The 26,785-nt window shown below is 37.7% G+C and overlaps 2 protein-coding genes and 1 pseudogene across 2 annotated transcripts in view; 1 reads left to right on the top strand and 2 right to left on the bottom strand.

The window, feature by feature from the left end:
- Positions 1–25,472, bottom strand: part of BLOC1S6 (biogenesis of lysosomal organelles complex 1 subunit 6) — a 45,704-nt gene extending 20,232 nt beyond the window's left edge. Inside the window, exons 1-2 of the mRNA XM_016153200.2 lie at positions 25,349–25,472; positions 23,873–23,932 (exon numbers count right to left, since the gene is read on the bottom strand). The gene's annotated coding sequence lies outside the window, so the exon portion shown is untranslated. The remainder of the gene's footprint in view (positions 1–23,872; positions 23,933–25,348) is intronic.
- LOC107514969 lies at positions 891–13,777 on the top strand (annotated as a pseudogene).
- The window catches only part of LOC118600453, a 41,074-nt gene continuing 39,748 nt past the window's right edge, over positions 25,460–26,785 (bottom strand). The window contains exon 2 of the mRNA XM_036218401.1: positions 25,460–25,566. Within this exon, the coding sequence (XP_036074294.1) occupies positions 25,542–25,566 (25 nt within the window). The 3' untranslated portion in view covers positions 25,460–25,541. The remainder of the gene's footprint in view (positions 25,567–26,785) is intronic.

The raw sequence follows: 26,785 nt of genomic DNA, 5'->3' as shown, positions 1-26,785 counted from the left end.
CTGCGTGTCTTTCAGGGGCTGGCAACTACAACAATAGTTTTGGTCCTACCGCCTGGCCTCTGTTACTTTAAGATCCTATCATCTCCATGGCTAACAAGGAACTTAGTATTATAACAGCATAGCTTACTTCTGTAGCCTTGGCTACAGACAGTTGCCACTGAGTTTCTTAATGATTCCACAGCCCCTTTAACAGCACATTCCTTATCACTTTAGTAAACAAGGTACCATCTTGGTTCTTCTGCAGAATACAGAAGGGGGATTTTCAGACTTCTATAATCTATCTACTCTAGAATGCACATATATGAGCTTTTAATCCTTTACTGTCCTCCAAAGCAAATTGAATCTTCTATTTCACTTTTTCAAAGCTTCTTGTAGCACATTAACACTATTTCCCAGGGTGTTAAATCCGGTGTTACAGAGAATGCTCTCATATCCATAAATTCTTCTTGACCCAACATTGTATCTCACTCCCATTAATCCAGCATCCGTGGGATCCAGTCCCATGTATACTCTCCCAGTTCCTGCCAATACATGTTGGCTAGACCTTGCAGCTCTTTGAGCATATACCCCATTTCCTCCTTTAGCAGCTAAGGGAACTGCTAGGTTGTATTAACCTAGTAATTAACCTGAAGGCTAGGAGGGGAGATAGAGAGATTGACTGTTTTACAAGCTAACGGACTCTACATTATCTTTAAATCAAGGAGGATCTCAGGCCTTTAAACAGGAAGGAGAGGGCTACTGCTTCAAGCCCAGAGGGACCAGGCGAATCCAAGAATTCAAGATTTTCAAGTTCATCAACCCAGATGAGATAGGCCCATCTCAAGTTTGTGTCTCACTCTTTCCCATTCAAGACCCTAAAGTCCTAGGCCTTATCTTCAATTTTCGTGGCCATGGGGCTGCAGGATTTGAAAGTTTACTTAGATGCTGCCAAGAAGGCCCTCTGGCTTTCACATTTCATCTTGAATTGCAGGTTAATTGCCCTCAGTGTTTCATTATTTTTTATCCAATGCTTCAATTGCATGCAGCAAAAGCCATTTAATTTCATAGTCCTTATAATTACTACTTCTCTAAAATATTTCAAGGACCTGAGTTATTACACATTGCAGTGTATACCCTCCAATACAACCCTGTCTCAGTTCATCATCAGTGAAAAATTTAACATTTACACAGTTGCAGCATACCAGGCACCATCAATATTCCACTTGTTACTACCAGTGATGGGATTTTAATTGCTAGCAGACAGTGGGCTGTCATTGCTAGGAGAGCATGGGCATCAACTTGTCCAGATGGGATTCCCTAAGAAACAGATTCTAAGGCAGAGATTTGAATGCAGGAGGCCTACTGGAAAATTATTTTCAGGAACAACACCTGTAAGGAAATGAAGGCTGTAGAAGTGCGTAGAAGGAGATGAGTTGAACTGCTCAGGAGTTGCATCAGAAGCTTCAGATGATCCTATGGGGAGCTCTGGAGATACAAATGACCCTTCAAGTTGTCCCAAATAGAGGCAAGGGATCGAGCCTTTATATATCTGTAACAATCATTGGAAGAGGTGCAAACTTGGCTGAGTTGAGCCTTTTAGCAAGGAGCTCAGCTGTGTAAGCCATCAGCTGTGTAAGCTAGCAGCTAGGAAAATTAGCACGTCTGTCCTGGAGGAATCTGGGCAGCACACTACAACAGCCACCATAATTAGTTTCTGCTCACACTCTACAGATTCACAAGCCAAGAGAAAAAAGAGATATATTGAAGCAGTCCAAAGGAGATTAGATAACTATTATATTCTTGAAGGGATCTGCTTCTAAGATAGGAAATTATGGGTTAATAGTGAAAGAATAATTTTGACATTACAAAGAAGTAAACTGAGGTCATTTTGACTTCCTTGACATCCACGACTAGACTTTCCCTGAGTCTCATCCTGCCTATCTGATCTGATTATTCCCCAATTTCCTTCACTGGCTCAGTTAGGTCCAGGAGGGCCCTATCCCTATCCACCTGCCCCTCACCCTTCACCCCCTAACCTCCACCCCCGTAGTGTGGGAACCAGACTGCTCCTTTACTTTTGTGTAGGAATCAGACCTTACATCTGGGTTAGCAACACTACATTCTCACCTCCCACTTCACTGGACTCTCCTCCCTTCCCTGCCAATTTACCTGCCCAAAATATTACCACCAAAAAAGCCAGCCTCAAGCCCCATGTGTTTCAGGTTCCCTTGCATCCGGGGCTGACACCATCTTTGGCTCAGCCAGGCTGTCACTCTGCTACAATAAATCTTGCTTAACCCCTTTGGCCTTGTGCGTTGCTCCTTTGGCAAACCTAACAGACTCCTCTGCCATATTCCCCTTGCCCATACCCTTACAGATGTGACCTGTGTTTCCTCCTCAGCCCTCTACTCACTCTCTTCACTCTTCTCATCCCTTAGATGTTGATGACACCCAGATCTACATCCCCAGCTCTCATCTCACTTGTGAGTCCCAGAGTCTAATTTCCTGCTACGTACTGGCCATCCCTTCTATCCCACCTCACATTCAGCAAGTCCAAAACCAAATTCCTTAATATAACATTCAAGGGCCATCACAGTGTGGTCCCTATCTAATTAGGCTATTCGTCCTCTACATTCATTTAAAATTCCGCCTTTTGTACTGGTTATTTTCTGGATACATGTGTATTTTTATGTCTTTGTGCCTTTACACAGACTGTTTCTTATCCTTTTCCCTTTATCAGAATTCAACTTATTGTCAAAATCCCAAGTTGCATTTCACCTTATTTAAGAAGTCTTCCCTAATACCACAATTATAATTACTCTCTTCCGCCAGATTTTGTTTATACTACCAAGGCAGTTACCACAGTCTACTCTGTATTACAGTTATTGAATTTGTATCTGTCTGTCTCACTAGGTTGTGAACTCTCTCAGGACTTGCACAGTCAAGTTGTTTCACTCATCTTTAGATAATCATTGCCTAGCTCAGTCTCTTGAATGTGGTAGGATTTATATTAGGGTACATATTCAGTTGCTGTAACAACGACCAAGGTATCAGTGGCTCAAACAAGATAGTCTATCTCTCCCACACAGGAATATAAGCTCCTTGTAGCTTATAGCTCTGTCATCACTTGAGTGTTGCCTCATGTGTATGTCCCAGAGAGCGCCACCATGTCCACATGTTAGGCAGCAAGCAGCATGCAAAAGAAGGGATGGAGAGAGAGGACACACCCTCACCATGCCATGACTTGGAATTGTGTATACACTTCACTCAAATACCATTGGGCAGAACTTAGCCACATGCCATTCTTAGCTGTGGGAAAGGCTGGGACATGTAGTCTTTCACAGAACAGCCATGTACACAAGTAAAACATTGGGAAGAAGGGGGAGAATGGATGTTGGAAAGCAACTAGCAGTCTTGCCACAGAATCAATGGATGTCTGCTTTAAAAAATAGCATTAAAAAACATTCATTTCACTCACATAAGTATGCTAGCAGATGGAGAAAGAGGAAAGGTAAAAAAAGGAAAAAGTAGGCACAACTACAACAAGATAGTTGCTGAGTGAGAAAGATAAGAAAGAGTAAAGCAGAGCACAGGTAGGGTGTGCCCCTCTTCCTCTGTTGGCATTCCCACTAGATGCCCCTGACCGGCTGGGGTCCAGTTCTCTCTCAGTACAATGGCCTTTCCTTCCTTAGCAAGGACTCCTTCAAAGTCATTTGGGCCTTTGAGATTCACATTTCGGATTTGTGTCAGAAATAAGAAACAATTCCAGATTTTCCATTCAACAATGATTCCAAGTCACTAAATAACTCATCCATGAAGAGTTACCTCTTTCAAATACTATTTGCCCCAAATCTTCTAGAGTAGCTGTATTTTTCTTTCTATTTAAGGGAGGGAGAGGATGGGAAATGGGAAGATGGACCCATAGGAAAGAATTAAGGAGAAATTGCTAGTCCTACCGCATTCTCTGCTTAACCAAATTTAAAGGCTAGATTTACCAGTGAGACTAAAGGATATTGAACGTCCTTGCCATAATTTATTCATACTTTCTCCCTCTTTCTCTCCCTTCCTCCCTCCACCTCTCTTGTACTACTAATAATTCAGTAGCCCTAAGAGTTATAAAAGTTATTCATATTTTTTAAAAGGAGGAATACCTCAAAACTGGAAACAACCCAAATGTCCACCAAGGAAAGAGCAGATAAACAAACTGGAGTCTATCGACACTATGAAATATTATGCTACATAAACTGGATCGAATTACTAGTATACGCGACATGGTAAAATCTCAAATTCATTATGCTCAACAAGAAAAGACAGATGCAAAAGAATACACTTTGTATGATTCCATTTACGTGAAGCTCTAGAACTGGCAAAAGTAATCAGAATAGATGGTCCTTCTGTTCTGCGCTTGTTTCATTTTGTCCCCTGCACTAAAAGCCAATGTCCCTTGACCTAGGAATTGAATCTATTTCTTTTACATATACCGCTTGCCAATGGCCTAGATAAACTTGAAGGATGGCTAAAGGAGTAATTTGGCCTTCAAATTATAGGAGAATCCTATGGTTTTATAAAGCTGCTACAGTTTTATAGGAGACATTAAACATGGGAGAAAAGTGTGGTCCATAAATATGTGCACAGTGATCTGGGGGTGAGAGAAGCCCAAATGTAGGTATGTTAGGTGTAGACCTCAAGGTATATTTACGGAAAGAAATCTGGAGGTGTTGGTAGGTATGGTGAAGGTGGTAGAGGAAAATGTGGAGCTAAAAATAATAGACTAGGAATGACTGATATACCAGGAGAACGAGGGGGAGACATGAGACAATGAGGAGTGACCGTACCTGTGGACAGTCCTGACCTTTTGAATAGGTGGTAGTTTTCATTCCCATCCCTATTCTACCCCAACTCACATATTCCTTAGCTGTTTTTATTTGCTCATTGCTCATTCCTTTGGTTCTTGAAGATTTCTTCATAATAGTTACCAATTAAGCCGTTATGTAAAAGCTGAATCCTAAAGGAAATGAAGTATGGTGGTTAATTTTTTATATCAATTTGGCTTGACTATAGTCCCCAGTTACTCAATCAAACACTAATTTAGGTGTTACAGTAAAGGTATTTTGTAGATGTGAATTAAATCCATTATCAATTAACTTTAAGTAAGAGAGCTTATCCTAAATAGTCTAGGTAGAACTGATGTAATCAGTTAAAAGGTTTTAAGAGCAGAGCTGAGGCTTCTCTGAAGAAGAAACTTCCTGTGGAGTTTCAAGGGTCTCAATCTGCCGTTCTTGAGGGGCTACTTTACCGGTGTGCCTTGCCAGCAACCACAATTGTATAAACCCATTCTGTGCCATAAATCACTTTATATCTCCTACTGGTTCTGTTTCTCTGGTTGAACCCTGACTAAAAGTTGAAGGCTGGGCAAAAAGAGGCTTGCATGAAGGAACAAAGGAAGAGGGGCAGGCAGCAAAGGGAATGCTGACAGAGGGTTTAATCTGACAATTCCACACAAGGCAGGCTTTACTTGGGAAAAGAAAAGCTAGAAAAGACATTTCCTCAGAGGCAGAGGACACTGAGAGTCCAGAGTAAAGAAAGGTAGAAATGGTGGAAAGGCTGCACCATAAACTCACACTTCTACAGCAGCTTTAGTTATTGGTAACAGTGGGAGTAGAGAAGGCATGTTGACTTTCTAAAGTCATAGTATAGAACACAGTATCTGCAGATAGCATGACAGTTATTCCTCACAACAGCACTTTGGCTTCTTTGTACATTTCTATTTTTATGTGCAACCACAAAGACAAATGCATATCTGCAACCGATGCCTCAAAACTCACCTGCAAAGTCAAAGGCACCTATATAAATAAATAAATAAATAAATAAATAAATAAATAAATAGATAGATAGATAGATAAATAAATAAATGAAAGAGCAGGGAGGGAATTAGGTTCCTTCTATATCTAGAGTATTTTCCCAAATACCATGAATAATCCTGCGGAATTTTCCAGCAACTAATATATTTTCTAAACTGTGTATTTGAATGACTCAACAGCAAGAATGTGATCTAAGGTAGAGGAAAAAAGGATGTTTGGATAAATACATATTTAAATAAGCAAGTTAGTAAAAAGATGGCAATATATATGCGCTTTGAAAGAATAAAATGATCCTTGATGACTCTAAGAAGGCAACTACATGGGCATGATAAAACCCAGGAATAATAAATGAAAAGTTAGAGAGCCAAACCTGAACTGACTCAAAACTGTACCTAAAATTAAAGGAATCAGCAATTGGATGAGAAATGTAAAAACTAAGTGAGTAGGCTACAATTTTTCACATAAAAATTACATGAAAAAGAAGTGGAAATAAATTAGAAAATCTTTGCAGTAAAAATTTCTTCTGAAAGGAATAAACTAGTGATATACATAACATGATAAATCTCAAAAAATATGCTAGTAAAAGAAGCCTACACTAAAGAATGTATACTGTGTGATTCCTTTTATATAAAATTCTAGAACAGAAAAGACTGATCTATGGTGGAAACTAATTGAAGTAGTGGTTAGTTCTAAGGAATAAGTAAAGGGATGGGTTGGAATGGGCAAAAAGGAACTTTCTAGGGCAATTAATAGTCATCAGGAAAATATAAATTAAATGCAAGTTGGAACCACAATGAATTACTCTAATGATAACTATGCACAAGGACAGGCACATAGATAAATGGAATAGACTTAAGAGTTCAGAAATAAACCCACACTTTTGTGGCCAATTACTTTTTAATTCACAACTACAAAAGGACCGAGACAATTCAAAAGAAAAAGATCAGCATTTTCAACAAGTGATGCTGGGACAACTAGATATCCATACACTAAACAATCAGTTTGGACCCTTACCTCACACCATCAGCAAAAATTAACTAAACATGGATTATAAACCTATATGTAAGAACTACGGCTACAAAATTCTTAGAAGAAAACATAGGTTTAAACAATCATGACTTTGAATTAAGCACTGATTTCTTAGTTATGACACCAAAACACAAGGAAAAAAAATAATTGGAATTCATCAAAATTAAATGAAAAAACCTGACAACACCAAATGCTGGTGAGGATGAGTGATCTCTCATACCTTTCTAATGGCGGTATAAAATTATATAAGCACTTCAAGAAAATGGTAGTTTCTTACCAAGGTAAACGTATATCTATCCCATAACCCAGCAATTCTACTCCCAGCAATTCTTAGGTATTTACCTAAGAGAAATGATAAATACTTATAAATATAAAATTATACGTATATAATTTTAAAGTTCTTATAAAATTCTTCTTGTGGAGAACATTGTTGACTCAGTAGCCACCATGCAAGCAAGTTCCTCAGAAAATGATAGCAAGGATGCTCTTGTGCCGCCTATTCGGGAGAGGAGTTAAAGCTAAGGGTTCCCTTTCAGAAAACTTTATCTTTCACTACTCAGCTATCAAGAATGGTAGAAAGTTAGAATGATTAAATAATGATCCTTTTTAAAAAGACAAAAATTTATGGAGCACTTAGTACATGACAGGGACTGTGTTATATGGTTAATCTCATTTAAGCCACATGAGAACCATAGAAGTGAATACAATAGTAATATTGTCTTCATTTTACAAATGGAGTAACTAAAGCTCAGAGAGGGTAGCAGCTTACCCATGGTCTCCCAGGAAAATATGTGATTGTACATGCCAGGATTAAAAGAAGTGAGTCTGTTTCCTTTATCTTTGGGTTTCCAATGTCTGGCACATATGGACTGTATAAATGATTGAATGAATAAACTATGGAATGGTGGAGGTACTTGACCGTGTAAACTCAGAGATTCTACACTAACTCTAACTAACAGTGCTATTTTAAGACACAAATTTATAATTTAAGGTTTTGTCTTGTTTTATATTTAGACATTATAAAACTTAAGCTTTGAAGCCAGTGAAATTTTTCTTTCAAAATTCTAGCAGGACCCCTAAAAACACTAGCAGGACTCCTAAAATTACATTACTAAAATGAAACAAACAAAAATGTAATAATTGCTTGAAGGAGTCAATAGTAATTATTGTCCTCTATCAGCTGGGTAAATGCACATGATGGTAGCAGAGGCATTTAAAATATTCATATCAGTTCGGATAAATAATACTAGCTGCTATAACAGATACACCCTAGAATCTCCAAATCTTATCCAATTAAAAGTTTATTTCTTCTTCACCATACAGTCCTGTGTAGGTCAGCAGGTTGGGGTTCTGCTCCACATGGTCGATCACGGGCCCTTCTACTGTATGTCTGTGCCTCCCTCTAGGTTTTCAGCGTTCTCTTCATTTACCTGATAGGCTGGCAAAACAAGTGAAGATTACGTTTACCTTTTTATGGGGCAGACCTGGAAGTGGCACATATCACTTTATGTTTTATTGGCCAGAACTCAGCCAGAAGGCCTCACCTAACTGCAAACTATATGCCCCAAGGAAGAAGAGGACCAGTATATCGACAAGAATGAACAATTTGTGTGGACACACCCCAAACTGGAGAAATGAGGGAATAACTTCTCATAACCTAATAAAAGTAGTACTATGATATCCAAATATATTGCTGTTTAAAACAAACCAGATATCTATTGATATAATGAAAATATCAAACAAAATTAAATTATAAAGGAAAATAAAATAATAGATATAAATGGATCACAACTAGGTAAAAACATCTATATTTATTGTTAATAATTGAAAAGATCACAATTTTTTAATATCTAAAGTGCAGTGCAAAAAGGGAAAAAGGAGTAAAGGAAGCTAAACTTACTCTATAATTGTGCTTAATCTGTACTAGGGATAACAGGGGTCAATGTTCCCTGTTATGCTTATTTATTGCTGTGTTATAGACTAACCCCATGAATTCAAGCAGTACTCATATGGAGAAATCTGCTCCATGAAGCATTGATGGAGGACACTTGGCATTCATCTGGCAGATAGAATATTCTAGAGAGTCCAAATAATTTCACTCATATGTTTGGCATCTTGGCTAGAAGACTAGGCTAAGCAGAAACTATTGACTAGAGCATTTATACATGGCTTCTCAAGCATGATAGCCTCAGGATAGTTGGACTTCTAACATAACATCAGGATTCCTGGAGAGTGGGTGGCTATGCTTACATCAGACAAAACAGGCTTTAAATAAAGAACTGTCACAAGATAAAAAAAAAGAAAGACATTATATAATGAGAAAACATTAATATACCAGGAACATGTAATAATTATAAATATATATACACCCAATATCAGAGCACCTAAATATGTCAGTCAAACTGACAAAACTAAAGGAAGAAATAGACAGAAATACAGTAATAGTAGATTTCAATAACCTACTTTCAATACACAGCATCCAGACAAAAGATTAATAAAGAAACAGAGAACTTGAATAACATCATAGACCAAATTGACCTAAGAGACACATACAGAACATTCTACCCAATAGCAGTAGAATATACATTCTTCTCAAGGACACACAGATCTTTATTCAGGAAAGATGATATTAGGTCATGAAACAAGTCTTAACAAATTTAAGAAGACTGAAATCATACTAAGGATCTTTTCCAACCACAATAGAATAAAACTGGAAATCAACAACAAAGGAAAACTGGAAAATTCACAAATATGTGAAAATTAAATGACACATTCTCGAACAACTATTAGGTCAAGAATAAACCAAAAAGGAAATTAGGAAGTACCTCAAGATAAACAAAAATGAAAACACAACATTCCAATACTTATTCTATGGTCAACAGTTAATACCGAAGGAAAAGCAGTACTAAGACAGTGTTTATAGTGATAAATGCCTACATTAAAAAAGATCTCAAACAACCTAATTTTACATCTCAAAGCTAGAAAAAGAACAAACTAAACCCAAAGTTAGCAAAAGGATGGAAATAACAAAATTAAAGCAAAAATAAAGAGAAAAATAGAAAAACAATAGCAGAAAATCAACAAAACTGAGAGTAAATATTTTAAAAGATAAACGAAACGGACAAATCTTTCATTAGACTAAGGTGAAAAGGAAATACTCAAAATCATAAATGGAAGAAGAAAGTTTACAAGTGATGTCACAAAGGAAAAGAATCATAAAAGACTGCTATGACCAATTAATTACACACCAATAAACTGCATAAGCTAATAGAAACAGGTAAATTCCTAGAAGCAGGCAACCTACAAAGACTAAATCAAGAAGAAATAAAAAGTCTGAACAGATCTATATATAACAACTATGGAGGTTGAGTCAATTATTTAAAACCTCCCAAGGAAGAAAATCCCAGGACCAGATAGGTATACTGGTGAATTCTACCAAACATTTAAAGAAGAATTAATATTGATCCTTTTCAAATTCTTCCAAAAATTTGGAGAAAAAGGAACACTTCCAAACTCATTTTATGAGGCCAGCACTACCTTGAAAACAAAAACATACAAGAAAATGACAGGCCAATATCCCTGATGAATATAGGTGTAAAAATCCTCAACACAGTACTAGCAAACTGAATCCAACAGAATATTAAAAGGATTACATACCATGCTCAAGTGGGATTTATCCCTGAGATACAAAGATGGTTCAACATATGCAAATCAGTTAATGGAATACACCACATTAACAACATAGAGAATAAAAATCACATGATCATCTCAGCAGATGCAGAAAAATCATTAGACAAAATTCAATACCCTTTCATGATAAAAACTCTCAACAAAGTAGGAACAGTAGGAAACTGCTTCAACATTATAAAAACCACATATGAAAAATCCACAGCTAAAATCATTCGCAATGATGAAAGACTGCAAGCTTTTCTTCTAAGATCAGGAACAAGACAAGAGTGCCCACTCTCACCGCTTTTATTCAACACTGTACTGGAAGTGCTAGCCAGAACAATTAAGCAAAAAAGTAAAGTAAAGTAAAGTAAATAAAGTAAATAAAGTAAAAAATAAAATAAAATAAATAAAATAAAATAAAAATAAAGTTAAATAAAGTAAAATAAAAGGCAAACAAATCAAAAGACATAAAATTTTCTATTTACAGATAACATGATCTTACATGCAGAAAACCCTAAAAATTTCATTAAAAACTGTTAGAATAAATGAATTCAGTGAAGTTGCAAGATATAAAATCTATGTACAAAAAAATCAGTTGCATTTCTATACACCAACAATGAACTATCTGAAAAAGAATTAGGAAAACCATCCCATTTACAATAGCATCAGAAGGAATAAAATACCTAGGAATAAACTTAACTAATGAGGTGAAAGATGTTGTATACCGTAAACTACAAAACAGTAATAAAAGATACTTAAAAAGACATCTCACATTCATTAGAAGATTTAGTATTATTAAAATGTTCAAAGTGATCTACAGATTCATGGAATCCCTATCAAATTTCCAGTGACATTTTTTACAGAAATAGAAAATTCTTCTAAAATTCATATAGAGCCACAAAAGACCACAAATAGTCAAATCGGTCTTGAGAAACAACAAAGTTACAGGCATTATACTTCATGATTTCAAAATGTATTATAAACCTACAGTAATCAAAACATTATAGTACTGGCATATAGATATATAGCCCAATAGAACAGAATAGAGAGCCCAGAAATCAATCCACACATATACGGTCAACTGATCTTTGCCAAGAATACACATGGGGGGAAAGGATAGTCTCTCCAACAAATGGTGGTGGGAAAACTGGGCATCCACATGCAAAAAAAAAAAAAATGAAACTGGACCCTTACCTTACATAAAAATCTCAAAATAGATTAAAGACTTAAACATATGATCTGAAACTATAACACTCCTAGAAGAAAGCATAAGAGGAAAGTCTCATGAAATCGATCTTGGAAATAATTTCATTGACACCAAAAACACAGGCTATAAAAACAAAAATTAACAAGCAGGACTACATCAAAGTAGAAAGCTTCTGCAAAGCAAAGGAAATCATCAATTATCAAAGGCTGAAAAGGCCACCTATGAAATGTAAAACAATATTTTCAAACCATAAATCTGATAAAGGGTTAATATCAATAATACATAAGGAACTCCTACAACTCAACAGTAAAAAACTAATAACCTATTTTAAAAATGAACTTGAATAGACATTTTTCCAAAGATATAAAAATGGCCAACAGATATATATAAAAAAATGTTCAATAGCACTAATCATCACAGAGTGCAAATCAAAACCACAATGAGATATTACCTCATACCTGTCAGGATGGTTGCTGTCAAAAATATAAAAGGTAACGAATGTTGGCAAGATTGTATAGAAACTGGAACTCTTGCATATGTCGCTGGGAATACAAAATGGTACAACTGCTATGGAAAATAGCACAGAGAGTCCTCAAAAAATTAAAAATAGAACTACCATATGATCCAACGATCCCACTTCTAAGTATTTGTCTAAAAGAACTGAAATCGGGATCTCAAAGATATTAGCATTTCTATATTCACTGCAGCACTATTACAATAGCAAAGATGTGTAAACAAATGTCCAATGATAGATAAATGAATAAAGAAAATGTGGTATATAATATAATAGAATACAATTCTGCCTTTAAAAAGAAGAAAATTCTGCAATATGCAACAACATGGATGAACCTTGAGGACTTTATGTTAAATAAAATAAGTCAGTCACAGAAAGCTAACACTATGTGATTCCATTATATCAGGTATTTAAAATTGTCAAATTCATAGAATCAAAGAGTAGAATGGTGGTTGCTAGGGACTGGAGGGGAGGAGGAAATGGGGAGATACTAATCGATGGGCACAAAGTTTTACTTAAGCAAGAGGAATAAGTTCCAGTTGACAGACAGCTAGCTGGCAGGAGGGCTCCTGAAGGCTGACATGTGGTTGTGGCGTTAGAAAGCCCTGAAAGCAGAGTGGTGGGGCACCTGGAAGTACCACAGCCTGAACCCTCCACTCCCGCCCCTGCCAATCCATGCCTGGTTAGAGACTGCTGGCACAGACTAGTACCCTTGTTCCGGGTGGCAGCCCGGGTGCTGTTCAGGGCTTGGGGAATAGAACAAACATCTGGCTTTTGGTTAGAAGTCTCCACAGCAAGAGGGGTATTTGGTGGGATGACCATCTTTCTAAAGAAAATGTTCCATTTGTGAAGCAGTTGGTCTCTAATTAAAAAAAAAAAAAAAAGGCGCCCAATTAGCAAGTAAACTGTGTACTGTGAAAGATGAACTGTGTCCTGTACATCCTTGGGAACCATGCTCCTCTGGAGTTGTCCTTATCACACTGAACCTGGGAACTTTATGGACCAAGGATGGTCAAAAGCATATGGTCACATTATTTCAGATATAAAACTGGCACATTCTAAAATATACTCCAAAGGAAAACCATAGTGAAAAAAATGGCAGCCCTAACTGTAGAAGGAAAAACTGTATCATGGTTCCATAAATCTGTGTCTATACTGGAATTCTGCTGCAAATACACTGCTTCCAAAACAGAAAGTTAAAGTCTTTTATGTTACTGATAATGCTGCAATGAAGTTAGGCAGTCCCTCTTTATGCTGCTCACTTTCACCCAGGCAAGTATGCAAATGTCATAGCAAAAGTTATTGGTAAAGCTTTTCAAGGCATCATGAAAAGATGGAAATTTAAAGGCCAACCTTCTACTCATGATCAAATGAAAATTCACGGGAGACCAGGGACTATTTTAACCAGTGATGTTGTGAGAGCCTAGTCTGGAACTAAAACGCCTGGACAAATGAAGCATAGATGGGACAGCATATAGACTGAAAGTATGGACAAAAAAGGATAATATAACCTGAGTAAATAGCTCTGCACCTAGACATAAAAATTAATTGCTCAGTAATGATCAGCGATTCTAAACTGCCCAAATAGATTTCTGTAAAAAATCTTCTGTGGACCAACCAGAAGATTTGTATAATGAAAACAGATGACAACCCAGTAAGCTTTCTATTACACCTGCCTACCCTCGCTGGACATGGCAGAGCCTCCTATATTCTGTGAACTTTGATTAGCTAGAACAATAAGATAACCAGAACTATATTCTACTTTCTCAGTCACAGTAACACTACACTTGTCACCTTTGTCAAGGGAATAACTATATCACTCATCCTCCAACTGAATTTTATTAGAAAAATTACTACTTAAACAAATTAGTGAAGTAGATCAAACACGCCAAAGATAGATGGACTGGCAGTTTGCATATTAACAAAATCTCTGTTAATTTGAGGGATTCATTCTTTTTCTGCCACAACTTCCCCAACTTATCTTGAGGTATGTACAAATTTAACTTCCTTTATTAAAAAAAAATGAGTAAGTTCTAAATATCTGCTGTACAACATTGTACCTATAGTCAACAATAATGAGCATTTAAAATTTGTTAAGAGGGTGTCATGGTAAGTGTTCTTCCCACAATAAAATAAAATACAAAAATAACTGAATTACTAAAAGGATTCTTAAAAATACATACATACATACATACATACATACATACATACATACATACATACAGGGATTCTAACAAGTATCAGGGTTAGTCAGGACTCCAAAGTGTGGGATGGGTACCTTGTTACAATCATCGGATACAGGATTTGGGGTTTAAATCCCACATACACTTGGTGACATTTGCTCAAAAACAAGCAGAGGAAGGAAATCTCAAAACATAAAAAGAAACATGAATCAGACTTTTGGCCAGCTCTGCAGTGATATTAAGTCACGAGAGTGGAGCGATTCAATTCACAAACTTCCCTTTTGTGTCAATTGTAAAGGAACCAAGAACCAGTACATTTCCTTACTACAAGGCACTGTAAGATCCTGACCCTCGTACATAACGCAATACAATCACACTTGGCTCTTCCATGGCAAAAAGGAAAAGAGAAACACTCAGAATCACTTTATATTTGAACATGCAGACTATTCCATACACATTCATATTCAAGTCATGCTCCTTGAAAAAATTCAAATATTGAGGAAAAAATCATATAGCATAGAAATATGTAATAAATAATACAAGTCTCTCTCCTCTCTACTTTAATATCACTTTAATATGTATATTCCCAGTTTGGTATACACATATACTGACCTACATACCTACACACGTATGTGCGCACGCACACACACACACACAAATTTGAAATAAATGGTATTATCCTAACTATATCATTCCGTAATTTGTTTTTCTTACTTAAAATTTGTATAGATGTATCCTGTTTTTGCTATTGGTTGTGTAGTATTACATATGACTATATTAAGCAATCACTAACTGATGAATACTTTTTATTTCTTTTTCTATTTTTAAACTTTTTTAACTTATACAAGTAATACTTGTACGTGTTTTCAAAATTCAGACTCCAAAGAAACATCTAAAATGAGAAACAAAAATCTCCCACCACCCATCCCCACCCACCCCACCACTCTCACCCATTACTCAGAGGTTTTATTACATTTGTTCTAAGTTCTATTAACTGCCATTGAAATTCTAGGTAATATATTTGTATTTCTTTGTCTTGGTTTATCAACTATAGATATCTATTGAGTACTCATGATAGAAAATTTGAAATGTCTGGTTTAAATTAATAAATTCAACATATGGATGAAAATGAATATGGCATATGGCTATTGAACAATCTCAGTCTACTGCTAATAATGAGTCACCTTCGTGGTAACATAATGTGGTTGCTACAAGTAAGGTTTTAATTATAGAAATATAGTAGTTTAGTATTAACTTGGATTTAGATACAGATAAACTCTTCCAGGAGGCGGAATATTGCAGTTCATATCATGGTCCTGCTACCAATTAACTTTGTGATTATAAACACATTACTTAACTTCGGTGTCTTAGTGTCTTATCTCTTTAAATAGGAATAATAACTATCTCATAGATCTGAAAGAGGGTCAAATTAAATCATGCCTTTGGAAACAATTGATAAAACACAGAGGTATCATTAGTGTCTTTCTCTTTAGCAAGGTCTGTCATTCCTGGAGCTGGTGCTATCTAAGCAAAGAGTTGGGCAGACAGGTCAAACTACAAAGTCTGGAGTCCTCAGGTACACTGCTGCTTCTCAGGTTTCAACCAGTAGAAGATCTGATAGAACAAGGATGCAGGCAGGAGTGTTAGCTGAAGAAGTAGCAGTTCAAAGGTCCTAGAGCAAAACCAGAAGCTGGAGGCAGAGGAAACAGATGTCTGTGGCCATTGGTGGTAGCAATAAAAGCACCAACTCTCCTTTGCCCGAGCCTGAAGCAGGATTTAAGTGCATGACAGGGGGACGAGGAGCGTGATGGGAGAAGCCCATGGGTGCAGGCGTGTCTAAGTCTCTGAGACGGTGCCTGGAACTAGATCCAGGGAGAGACAAGCAAAAGGGGAGAAAGGAGTTCCTGGCTACATACGGGATTATATCATTGCCTTGGGTTACTATTACAGTCCCAGGGTACACGAGTCACGTGGGAGAACTCAGACCCAGAAGCCTCTGGAGTCCTCATTCTGCTCCCTTAACATTAGCTTTCATTCTCTAAAAATAATATCTCCTGCAATAACTCATCTGTGGACACAGGAGGAAAATCTGTTATGTAATTAATCTAAACATTTCCATAATAATACAGTTGCACGAGGTCTCCTGTGGAGGGGGGTACTTTGCAACTCTAGTGAAGTGCACCCCTCACTGTGGGTCAGTAAGTCTGATTTTGGCTTGTTCCTGGTGGTCTTGGGCTGATTAGGCTTTAACTTTGCTATGTGCTGGATAATGAACAGCTCCACCTGAGACATGGCTGGGGTGGGGAAGGAACAAGTATGAGGACCTCACAAGATCTGCTTAATCCAAAGGAAGGAATCAGTTATCTGTTGGAGTAAAATACGAAGCTTTAAGTGAGTAAACAAAGAGTTTGTGGGGCTCAAAGATGCTCTGGGAGTATTCTTAGAGAGGTGAGACCCTATTGGAGTTATAATTTAGTAAGCGGTGATCAAATCAATTGTTTCTGAAGAAAGACATGGCAACAGAAATGAATGGTTCGATCATTTTGTATGGTTAATGGAGCAGTAATCTTTTGCATAACACATTGGTATGTTACAAAAATAATAAGTATAGCAATATGGTAGTGAGGTGATGCCCTGGATTTAGAGACAGATAAAGTCCTACAAGAGCACTGGACCAGGAGACAGAATATTGAGCTTCTATCCAGCCTAGGGCAGCTCAGGGTCTTTCCAAACAAATCTGAGAGATGGAAGCAGGTCCCACAAGAAGCGGATCTCCTTGGTGGAAATAACTCCAGAGCGAAGAGCCATTAAGCTTAGATCCTATAGCTATCTCCCCTTACTAGGATTCTAGGTGTATCCAGCAGTCTTAAATCAAACTGGCTTTCCATGTTATATTCCTGGTTAAGGTAACTTGAATATCCAGGCCACCTATTTTATTTCTCTCTACAAATCACTGTCATTTTCTTTATATTTTAAAACTTTATATTAAGAAAAATTTCAAACACATAGAAGTAGAAAAAGTAGTATAATGGACATACATAACACATATAGTGTATAACGAATAGTTTAAATACTCATTAACCAGATTTGATCATTACCAAAATTTTTCCCACATTTGCCTCACTAAAAACAAAAATATTTTACAGCAAATGGTACACCCAAGTCATTTCATTCCCACTTACTTCAATATGGATCTCTAAAACATGTGTATACTTTCTTACATACCCACAATGTTCTTCTCTGTATTTATTATTTTCTGTGAGCCAGGTTAATGGTAGATGAATAATCAGGGTGCCAACAAAAAGAAATCTCTTACTCTTGAGGCACATGCCACTGTGAGGACTCTTCTAGTCACCAGGATTGCTCTCTCTGAACATGACTTTAATAACTGAACTACAACAATCCAGATTCTCTCACTTCTCACATGCATAAGTCCACATACACTTTTGTACACATGTGCACACTGTGCACACACGAACACATACAAAAGAAAAACTAAGGGGATAATGAAGTAAACCCCTTCTGCACAGTACAACAGTCAGCCACTGTAGCCATTTTGGTAGGCTATCAAGATAGTGGAAATGATAACTTTACAGAGAACGAAATGCAATGGTAATATCTATGCTGACTGGAAAACAGTAAAACGAGAACATCGGAGAGCTGGGAAAGCACCGGCTTATTGGGAAGGGAACTGAAAATGATCAAGTACCAGTATCTCACGCCAAGGAAAAATTCTGCTGGTTTCACATCATCACTTCTATCTGGGTATGTAAGAATCTCATGAATCTTCTCCTGCCTTCCCCATCATACCCAATGTCCTCCCCCGCAACGCATGGACCCAGAACAGTGACTTCATAGGGAGTCCTTCTCTTTTCTCTCCATCTTTCTTATCTCTACACCTCCCTCCCCAAATCCCTCCTCTGCTAACTCTCCAATATATTCATTTTAAAAACTAGGGACACATTTCTTTGGCCTAGGGCATGTACAGTACATGGCACAGTGGGTGCTGTACAGCTTCTGCTATAGTCTAAATGTGTCCTCACTCCCCTGCCCAATTCACACGTTGGAATCCTAATGCCTAACGTAGTGGTGTTTGAAAGTGGAGCTGTTGGGAGGTGCTTAGGTCATGAGAGTGGATTCTCATAAATGGGATTAGTCCCTTTAATAAAAAAGACCCCAAAGAATTCCCCAGTCCCTCTCATCATGTGAGGGCAGAGTCAGAAGGTGCTGGCAATGAATAAGGAAGAGGGTTCTCACCAGAACACAACAGTGCTGCTGCCTTGCTTTTGGAACCTCGAAGCCTCCAAAACTCTGAGAAATAGATTTCTGTTGTTTATGTGATACCTCATCTGTGGTATTTTGTCATAGCAGCCCAAACAGACTGACATAGCCTGTTAAGAAATATTGGTTAGATGGATGAATGGAAAAGGTAAGCCTTCAAGATCTACCTAGGTTCTGATGGAACTCTAATATGACACTGAGGGATCATTCACCATAATAACTAACCAGTCATAACAACTGGCTGCTCACACAGGAGATTAGAAAAGTGAGAATGTGACACACATACCATTCCCACCACCATCACCCACCACCAAGCAAAAGAATGGAGGAAAATGTCAGAGGAGAAAGATGACAGGCATCTGGCTGGGACAAACCAGAATGCATACCTTGACTCTACCACTTTCTAATTTTGTGACTTGGTAAAATTTCATTTATCCCATGTATAAAATGGGGGTAATAGTGTCTACAATGCAGGGTTGTTATAAAGATTAAATTAAATAAGGTATATAAGGTTCCTAGCACAGTGCTTGACACATACTGGGCTTAAAATATTATTTTCATCACACAGTATTTATTACGATTAAGATAATAAATATAAATCTGGAGGGAACCTGGGAAGTTACAGTTTACTTGTGAAATAAGTAGGCTAAACACTCAAAATTAACTTCAGAGAAGGCTGGAAAAATGGTGTTTTTAAGTAGAACACTTGACAAATAAATTTAATTTTTTGGAAGTAAATAGCATGCAGATAAAATAGAAGTACTTAATGTTATCTACTTTGAGACCTTAAGAAAACTTTTGCCAGATTTCCAAAGAGAGTCTGAAATAAAAGTCGCTTGAAATTGTAATGTTTTGTGAGGCAATAAGGAACTAGCTCAAATGGAAACACTCATGGAGCACAGAGTCTAACAAGAGATTTAAAGGCAGTCATTAGTCTAATAATGCCACTAATGAAAATAAAGTTACAAAGTGAGACTTGAGTGCATGTAATCAATGGACTCCTTTAGACTTGGGGTATGATGGGTGCCATGGGGAAGTTACTCTAGAATTTACCTAGGATTAATTAGGTAAAGGAGTAGTGAAGAAAAGCATTTCAAAAGAGGCAACTGCACATACAGTGGTTGTCATCAGAGCCCCAAACAATGCAAGTTTGGTGTGGCTATAGCTCAGGTGTGGGAGAAAGTGGAGACACAGTCAGATTTCAATTCTGGAAAGTCCAACATATTTTAACAGGAGCCACTGGGAAGTTTGGGCAGCCACAAGCAGAGCTCTCTGGTGGGTTGTGGGACCCAGCTATATCTAATCTCTATGAGGATAGTTAAGTTGTCTAAATATTGCTATTGAGAAGGAAGGATCATAGAACCAAGTAAAGAACCTCAAGCATCTGTGTTAGGATGGGGCTCACTAAGACAGATGATCTGGAGGAGAGAATATGCAGTTAAATCTGTTACAACATGTCTAACTAGCAATGGGCCTAGATCAAGGTCAGCAGACTATAGCCCTCAAGCTAAATCCGGCCTTTGCCTGTTTTTGTGCCGTCCCCAAGCTAGGAGCCGTTTTTACATTTTTTAATGCTGGGGGGAAAAAATTCTAAAGGAGACTAATATTTTGTGGCACATAAAAATTATATGAAATTCACACTTCAGTGTCTATAAATAAAGTTTTTCATGAGAACAAAGCCATATTCATTTGTTTACTAGCATCCATGGCTGCTTTCACAACACAACAGCAGAGCTGAGTAACTGCGACTGGCACAGGGTATTGCTGCAAAGCTGAAATTATTTATTGTCTAGTCCTTTATAGAAAAAGTTTGCCAATCCTTGAGCTAGTCAGAAGACCCTATAAACCTGACCATGTAGTCAGACAACTGACAAATGAGTGTTAGTGGAAACAAGTGCAAAGCAATGCATTTGGGGATAAAAATATCTAAACTATTTCAAAAATGAAGACAGGGCCCTGAGCAGGTTGCAACTCAGAACTAAGAACCACTGGGAGGACTAAAGGCAATTAGAGTAATACTAAGTGAATTTCATGCCCTTGCCTGTAAAAATCAGTACACAATGGATGGAGTTGGTTATCTGCAGACTTCATCTGATGAGGCCTGGAAAATTATTTCAGGAAGACTAGACTAAAATTCAACTGAGAAGAAAAGCTGTATTATTTTTCACTTAAAATTTATATAGATATCAACAGTCTGCATTTAATTTAGGGGAAAATTAGTGATAAAGATTTAGAATTTGGGATGTGTATACAGTACTATTGGGGGATGGGATATCAACAGACTTTGTCTAATAAACAACTATAGCTCCAGCACCTAGTTTCACGACTGCATATGCTAAGCATTCAAAATAATATTTGTTGAAGAAAGAAGTAAGGAGTGGAGGGGAGAGAGAAGGAAGGAGGTAGAGACAGAATCTACTGGGTTTTTAGGCTGAACAAGAGTTAGCCAGATGCTGAATATAAAGAAGGGCACCCCAGTAGAGAAACAGGCGCACAAAAGGCCAGGAGAGAACGCGAGGCCTAACACAATGTCATTTAGAACTCCTAGTCACCTTTGCTCTAGTTCTAAGGTGATAGTTTCTCATATCACTGGTCCTGTGAAGGGAGCATCCAGGGCAACAGGAAAGGTGCAACCCCAGGATAATTAAGGTATAATATGCTTAGTCTCTTGGGGCCATTTAGCACACACTGATTTCCCCAGCCTGATCCTCAGGTGTAGTTTTCATATCTGTAGACTACGGAACTAGCCTGGGACTTCAGCGACTCTAACAGGGTTGTGCTGCCATGTATGTCGTTGATCTCCCTCTTGGACACTTCTGATCTCCATCATTACAATGCAACAAGAGTCACATCCAGAGAAATCTCTAAGAACACCTAATCCAGTGTGCTGCAGGGCCCAAAAAGAACAAAGTGTCTTTCCTAAGGAAGAGTCTCTCCCTGCCCAGCAAAGACTCAGCTAATATCAAGAATCTCTTCTTCCTGAGAGGCAAACTCATCCCAGAAAACTGAAAGTCCCATGTCCTAGAAACTCCTGTCCCAAGCAAACCAGGACAGTTAGTCACTTCCCAGAAAGATTCCTCATTTATAATGGGCCTCTTATCCTACTGTTCCCCAAACCTCACATGGGTCTGCTCCAGTTTCTGCTGCCTCACATGCAACACTCAGAATATCTAGAGCAGCTCTAGGGTCAGGGGAAGGGACAACAATGGGCTGCATGGGTCACTGGGGACAGAGTTAAAATCAGAAAAGATCAGCAGACTGAAGAGAAGGGGTTCCCAAGGAACCTCAGCTGTTAGAGTTGGATCAAAGGCTCCTGTCTTTTACATGGTGTCTGAGTCAGTATTTCTACACACACAGTGAGGATTAAACAGTAGCTGGCACTTGGAAAAACTTAACAACATTCAAAATGTTTGGAGATAAGAACTACTAAAGGGAAGGTTGCTTTAAACCCTATTTGCAAGTGAGCAGAATGTAAGTTATTAAAATATAAATAACAAAGAAGAAAGTAAAACTTTGTTGGTCAGTAAAAACCAGCCATAATAATTACAGTAATTTAAATCTAATTACCATGTGGCATAGTGATTATGAGGCATTGTTATGTCATGTAAATCATACACCAAGATCTTTGTGATTAGGGTACTAAATTTCAGTCAGTCATGTGTACTCCCATAATCAGTTTAAAACCATTAAAGGTAATTTAGGTTGGCCTAGTCTTGGTTTTTTTGCTTCAGGGAAAATAGGGAGTTAAAGAGCAGGTGAACTTGTTACATTTGGTTCTGGAAGGACCAATATAAAGATACTTAAAAAAAAAAAAAAACAACAACAATTAATGCTGTCTTTATTTATAAAAGAATTCTGAGAAAAACTCAAAACACTTTGCAGATTTTAATCTAATTAATCCTCACATTAACCCGAGGAGGGAGTTCTTACACAATGGCCTTCATTGTTTAAAGCTACCAGTTGTTAGAGGCCACAAAAGAGTCACTTTGCCTGCAGTTGCTTCTTTGTCCTGGCTTAATTCAGAAAGGTTATAATGTTCTTTGAAATAAGTCTAGCATGAATATAAACTATTAGCGTGTTAATAACCTCTAATTATTGTGAAACAGAATGATCTCACCAGTAAGAATTTCTTAGAAATGACTTTACACACTAAAGAAATAAAAATGTTTGTTAGAGGGTAATTTAAAATTATGCATTAATTCTCTCTGGTTAAGATATTTTCTTATATTAATCCATACGTATTTACAAGGGCCCTGCTACGATTGTGATGCTAGGTGCTATGGACACAAAAACAGCTTAGGATAGAAATGAGTAATGTGTGGTGGTGATCTAGAGATCTAAATAAGTCAGAACATGTTGTTAATAAACCAAGGACTGGACCTCAGCAATCCTAAGAAGGGACAGATACAAGTGGAAGATTCTTGATAACCAGTATTTTCTGGTAACCTTGTTTTGCAGTTTGGTTCAGATGGCATGGTCTTTAATAATTCTCTCTAGTAGATAAAGGAATGCTCTCACATACAAAATCTTGTTGGATTCTTATAGTGTCGCCATGAAATAAAGCAAATATTATTTTCTACTTTTACAGACAAGAAAATGAGCTCAGCTAGGAATCACAGTAAATGGATGACAAAATTAGCAGCTGACTCAGGTTCTCAAAGTTCTCATGTGGTGCTCTTGTCTACGATGAGCATTACCAAAGCACTTCCAAAGTCAGACTTCTACCCTTCAAGTTCCACCAGCCCAGCCACCATCTCCAGACTCCAGGGCTGGTGTGCTTGGCCCTTAAATCCCCATCCCAGCTGGGACCTTCTATTCCCTCTCCTTCAGCCAAACAGTTAGAAAAATCCATAGGAATGTTTACTTTTAAAACTAAGAGAAGACAAAAACAAAAGTATGAAAACAATGGTCTTGATTGAGTAGGTTCTGGCTCACAAATTTGCCCAAGACAAGGTAGATGAACTCTCAGGCCAGAGATCCTTTCCTTTTAACAACTCCCTGTCCAAGAGGTAATCCACCTGTCCTTGGGTAATTCTCTTATCTATTTTGGGTCCCTCTTCCCCTCCCCTAGACAAGGAGTTTAACCGAATCTCCAGCTACTCTGTTACTAGAATAATCCACAGAAAGAAGAAATGATTACACTCACTATAGTTGTATATCACATCAGTAGCCTTGTTCATATGCATCCAACAGCTTCCATCTCCTCCTGAAAAAAAAAATAAGGGGACATATTCCAAAAACATCCTATGGGAACCTACTACTCTAATGGAAAACAAAGTTCTCAGGATGGGGAATATGCAGCATTAGAACCTGTCAACTAAGTGGCACCTCTCCCCATATTTCAATTTTAAAAAGTTTCTTTTTTTTTTTTTCATTTCCAAGAGGGATTTCACAGGATGCTGCTGAGGTCTCACGGTGGTGGCAGATCCCACCTAGCACACCTCTAAGAAGTCTAAATGCTTTTTGCAGATCGTTCCATTTGTGTGCAGAAAGTAACTGAGAGGGACAGTGTAGAGTAATGGTTAAGAGCTTAAGTTCTGGAACCAAATTAATCTGAAATTGTGTTCCTGCTCTGTTTGCTAGCTGCACGACCCTGACCAAGTTACTTTACCTACCTGAGACTCCATGTCTTCATCTACTTAAAAAATAATACTGGCTGGCATTGCCTGAGCCTGTGCTATGTATGTGCTAAGAACTATGTATGCAAATTTTCACATGCTTTACATGCATTATCTCATTTAATCCTCACCACAGCCCTGTGTAGCAGTACTACTGTCACCAATGTATAGGTAAGAAAATTGAAGAACAAAGATTAAATAGTTTGCCAGAGATCATATGACTATAAATGGTCAAAAACCAGGATTCAAACGCAAGTGGTCTGATTCCAAGATCTATGCTTTAAACCACTACCTTCTTCATAGTGATGTTGTAAGGATTAAATGAGCTAATGTTGTCAGGTCCCTTACATAGTGTCTGGCAATGTTAGTGCCTGTAAATGTTAGCGGTAGTACTATTTAGCACTGACATTTGTTCCAAGAGCTATCTGAGCCAGAAAACAGGTTCAAAAATAGGATATTTTGCATCTATTAGAGTTAATTTCCCCCAGTTTATGTCTTGCAAGTGAACTGACAGCCCTCTGCTATTACCTAAACAAATTGTCTATTGTGGGTTACCTACTTAGGTGAGGGGCAAAATGGTTGGCCCACACAACAAAGCTCTTCATACTAGAAAGAAATATGAAATATCCTATGAAAGAATGGTATACTGAGCAATAGCTAGCAGAACTACAGGCAATATCCATATTATAAATGGATTGTTTCAAAAGTTCATTTGTCTATTGTTATGAACTATGAATACATAAAAATAAGGTTGCAAATGGTGGTTACATTCCAAGACTATTCACAAAAGTCTATTTAGCCCATTTTCAAACTCAATGATAGAAATCATGCCACTAACCCGAAAGCAGGCCTAGGAACAAGAGCCCATATGATTAAAGAAAAAGTGTCTTTTCTGATGCAAAGAAAAGTTGATTTAGAGTGTACTAGTTCTGTATTGCTGGCTAATAAATTACCCCACCATTTATTATCTCACAATCTCTTTGAGTCATCTGGGAATGGCTTACCTGGGTGTTTCTGCTCAAGATCTCACATGAAGCTTCAGTCAACATTGCCCAGGCTGCTGCCATGTGAAGGCTTAAACATGGCTAGAGGATCTACTTCCAACATGGCTCACTCACATGGTTCTTGACAGAAGACCTCAGTTCCTCATTACATGGGCCTTTCTATGGGACTTGAGGTCCTCATGACATGGTAGCTCTAGCTTTCCACAGTACGAGTGATCCTAAAGTGAGAACAAGAAGGCAGCTGCAATGCCTTTTATGACCTAGTCTTATAACTCATACACTGTCACTCTGCCAGATTCTACTCATTATGGGCCATAAGCTATTCATAAAGAGCAGCCCACACTCAATGGGAGGGGGAATTAAGCTCCACCTCTTGACGGGAAGCATCACAGAATTTTTGGACATATCTTAAAATCACCAGTTTTGCTAACCTCCCATCACTCTCTCCAGGTAATCAGTGATATAAAACAGTTCAAATAAATTGGGGTGCAGAACTGCAGAACTGCAGTCTTTCCCAACAAAGTTTACTGTAAATATTGAAAAAAAAAATCCATGCTGTTGCCTCAACTTTTCTTGAAAACAATTATCCCCTTTCCTTAAATGAAATCTCATTTGAAGAATTTATACTAAAGAGAGAGCACTCACACTCCTGAAATATGAGTCATTTGTATCTCTCATTAGAATTTCATTTATTTATTTAATAAATTTATTAAAAACAACAAATAACCTACTCCCAAACTGGGTGGATTAAGATATTTGGGGTTAGGAAAGAAACTTTCAGTAAACTCTCTCCATTCTGCTGACCTGAGCACCCTGATTATTGAATATTTTGGGTTTGGGAACCATGGGATCTCCCATCTAGGTTTCCTAACCTGACTCCTATGGCTGCAGCTCCACAGGAATACTGTGGGTAGTCAAAAGTGAAGAACTGCCCTGAAGCCCCAAAGCAGTTGGTGCTCTCACATCTGAGGCACGCAAGATTCTAAAGCGTCATCTGAATCTTTGGAGGAAAATGTTTCTTACGACTTTTTATTTTTTGTAACCTCAAATTTGGTAATCCATGTAAACTGTTACATCACTTAAAAACACTGGAGTTTGCACTACAATTCAACTCCAGGTAGAAGCTAGGGGATAAGATGATTTCTCTGACAGCGTTTTGTTGTTGCTGTGGTTTTAAATCTGGAGTCTTAACTCCATTTGAGAATATGATAAAAGCTAACGAACTTACTCAGGGAAATACGTGTACCCACAAAATTTTGCACGTGTTTAAGGCCTCCTGAATTCCCTAAAACCCATCCAGGAAATTACGGAGGTGGAGGGAGGGGAGAGTTAGTAATTGCCATTCCATCTTACCATTAAACTTTAGATATAAATTAAAAGCTACTACTCAGAATTTAAAGGTTATAAATTAGTTGTTTACTTAAACAGAACCAAAGG

The sequence above is a fragment of the Rousettus aegyptiacus genome, unplaced genomic scaffold, assembly GCF_014176215.1.
Source record: "Rousettus aegyptiacus isolate mRouAeg1 unplaced genomic scaffold, mRouAeg1.p scaffold_m13_p_3, whole genome shotgun sequence".
Taxonomy (NCBI): Eukaryota; Metazoa; Chordata; class Mammalia; order Chiroptera; family Pteropodidae; genus Rousettus; species Rousettus aegyptiacus.
The sequence above is the reverse complement of the archived record's forward strand: the minus strand, read 5'-3'. Positions and strand labels throughout refer to the sequence as shown.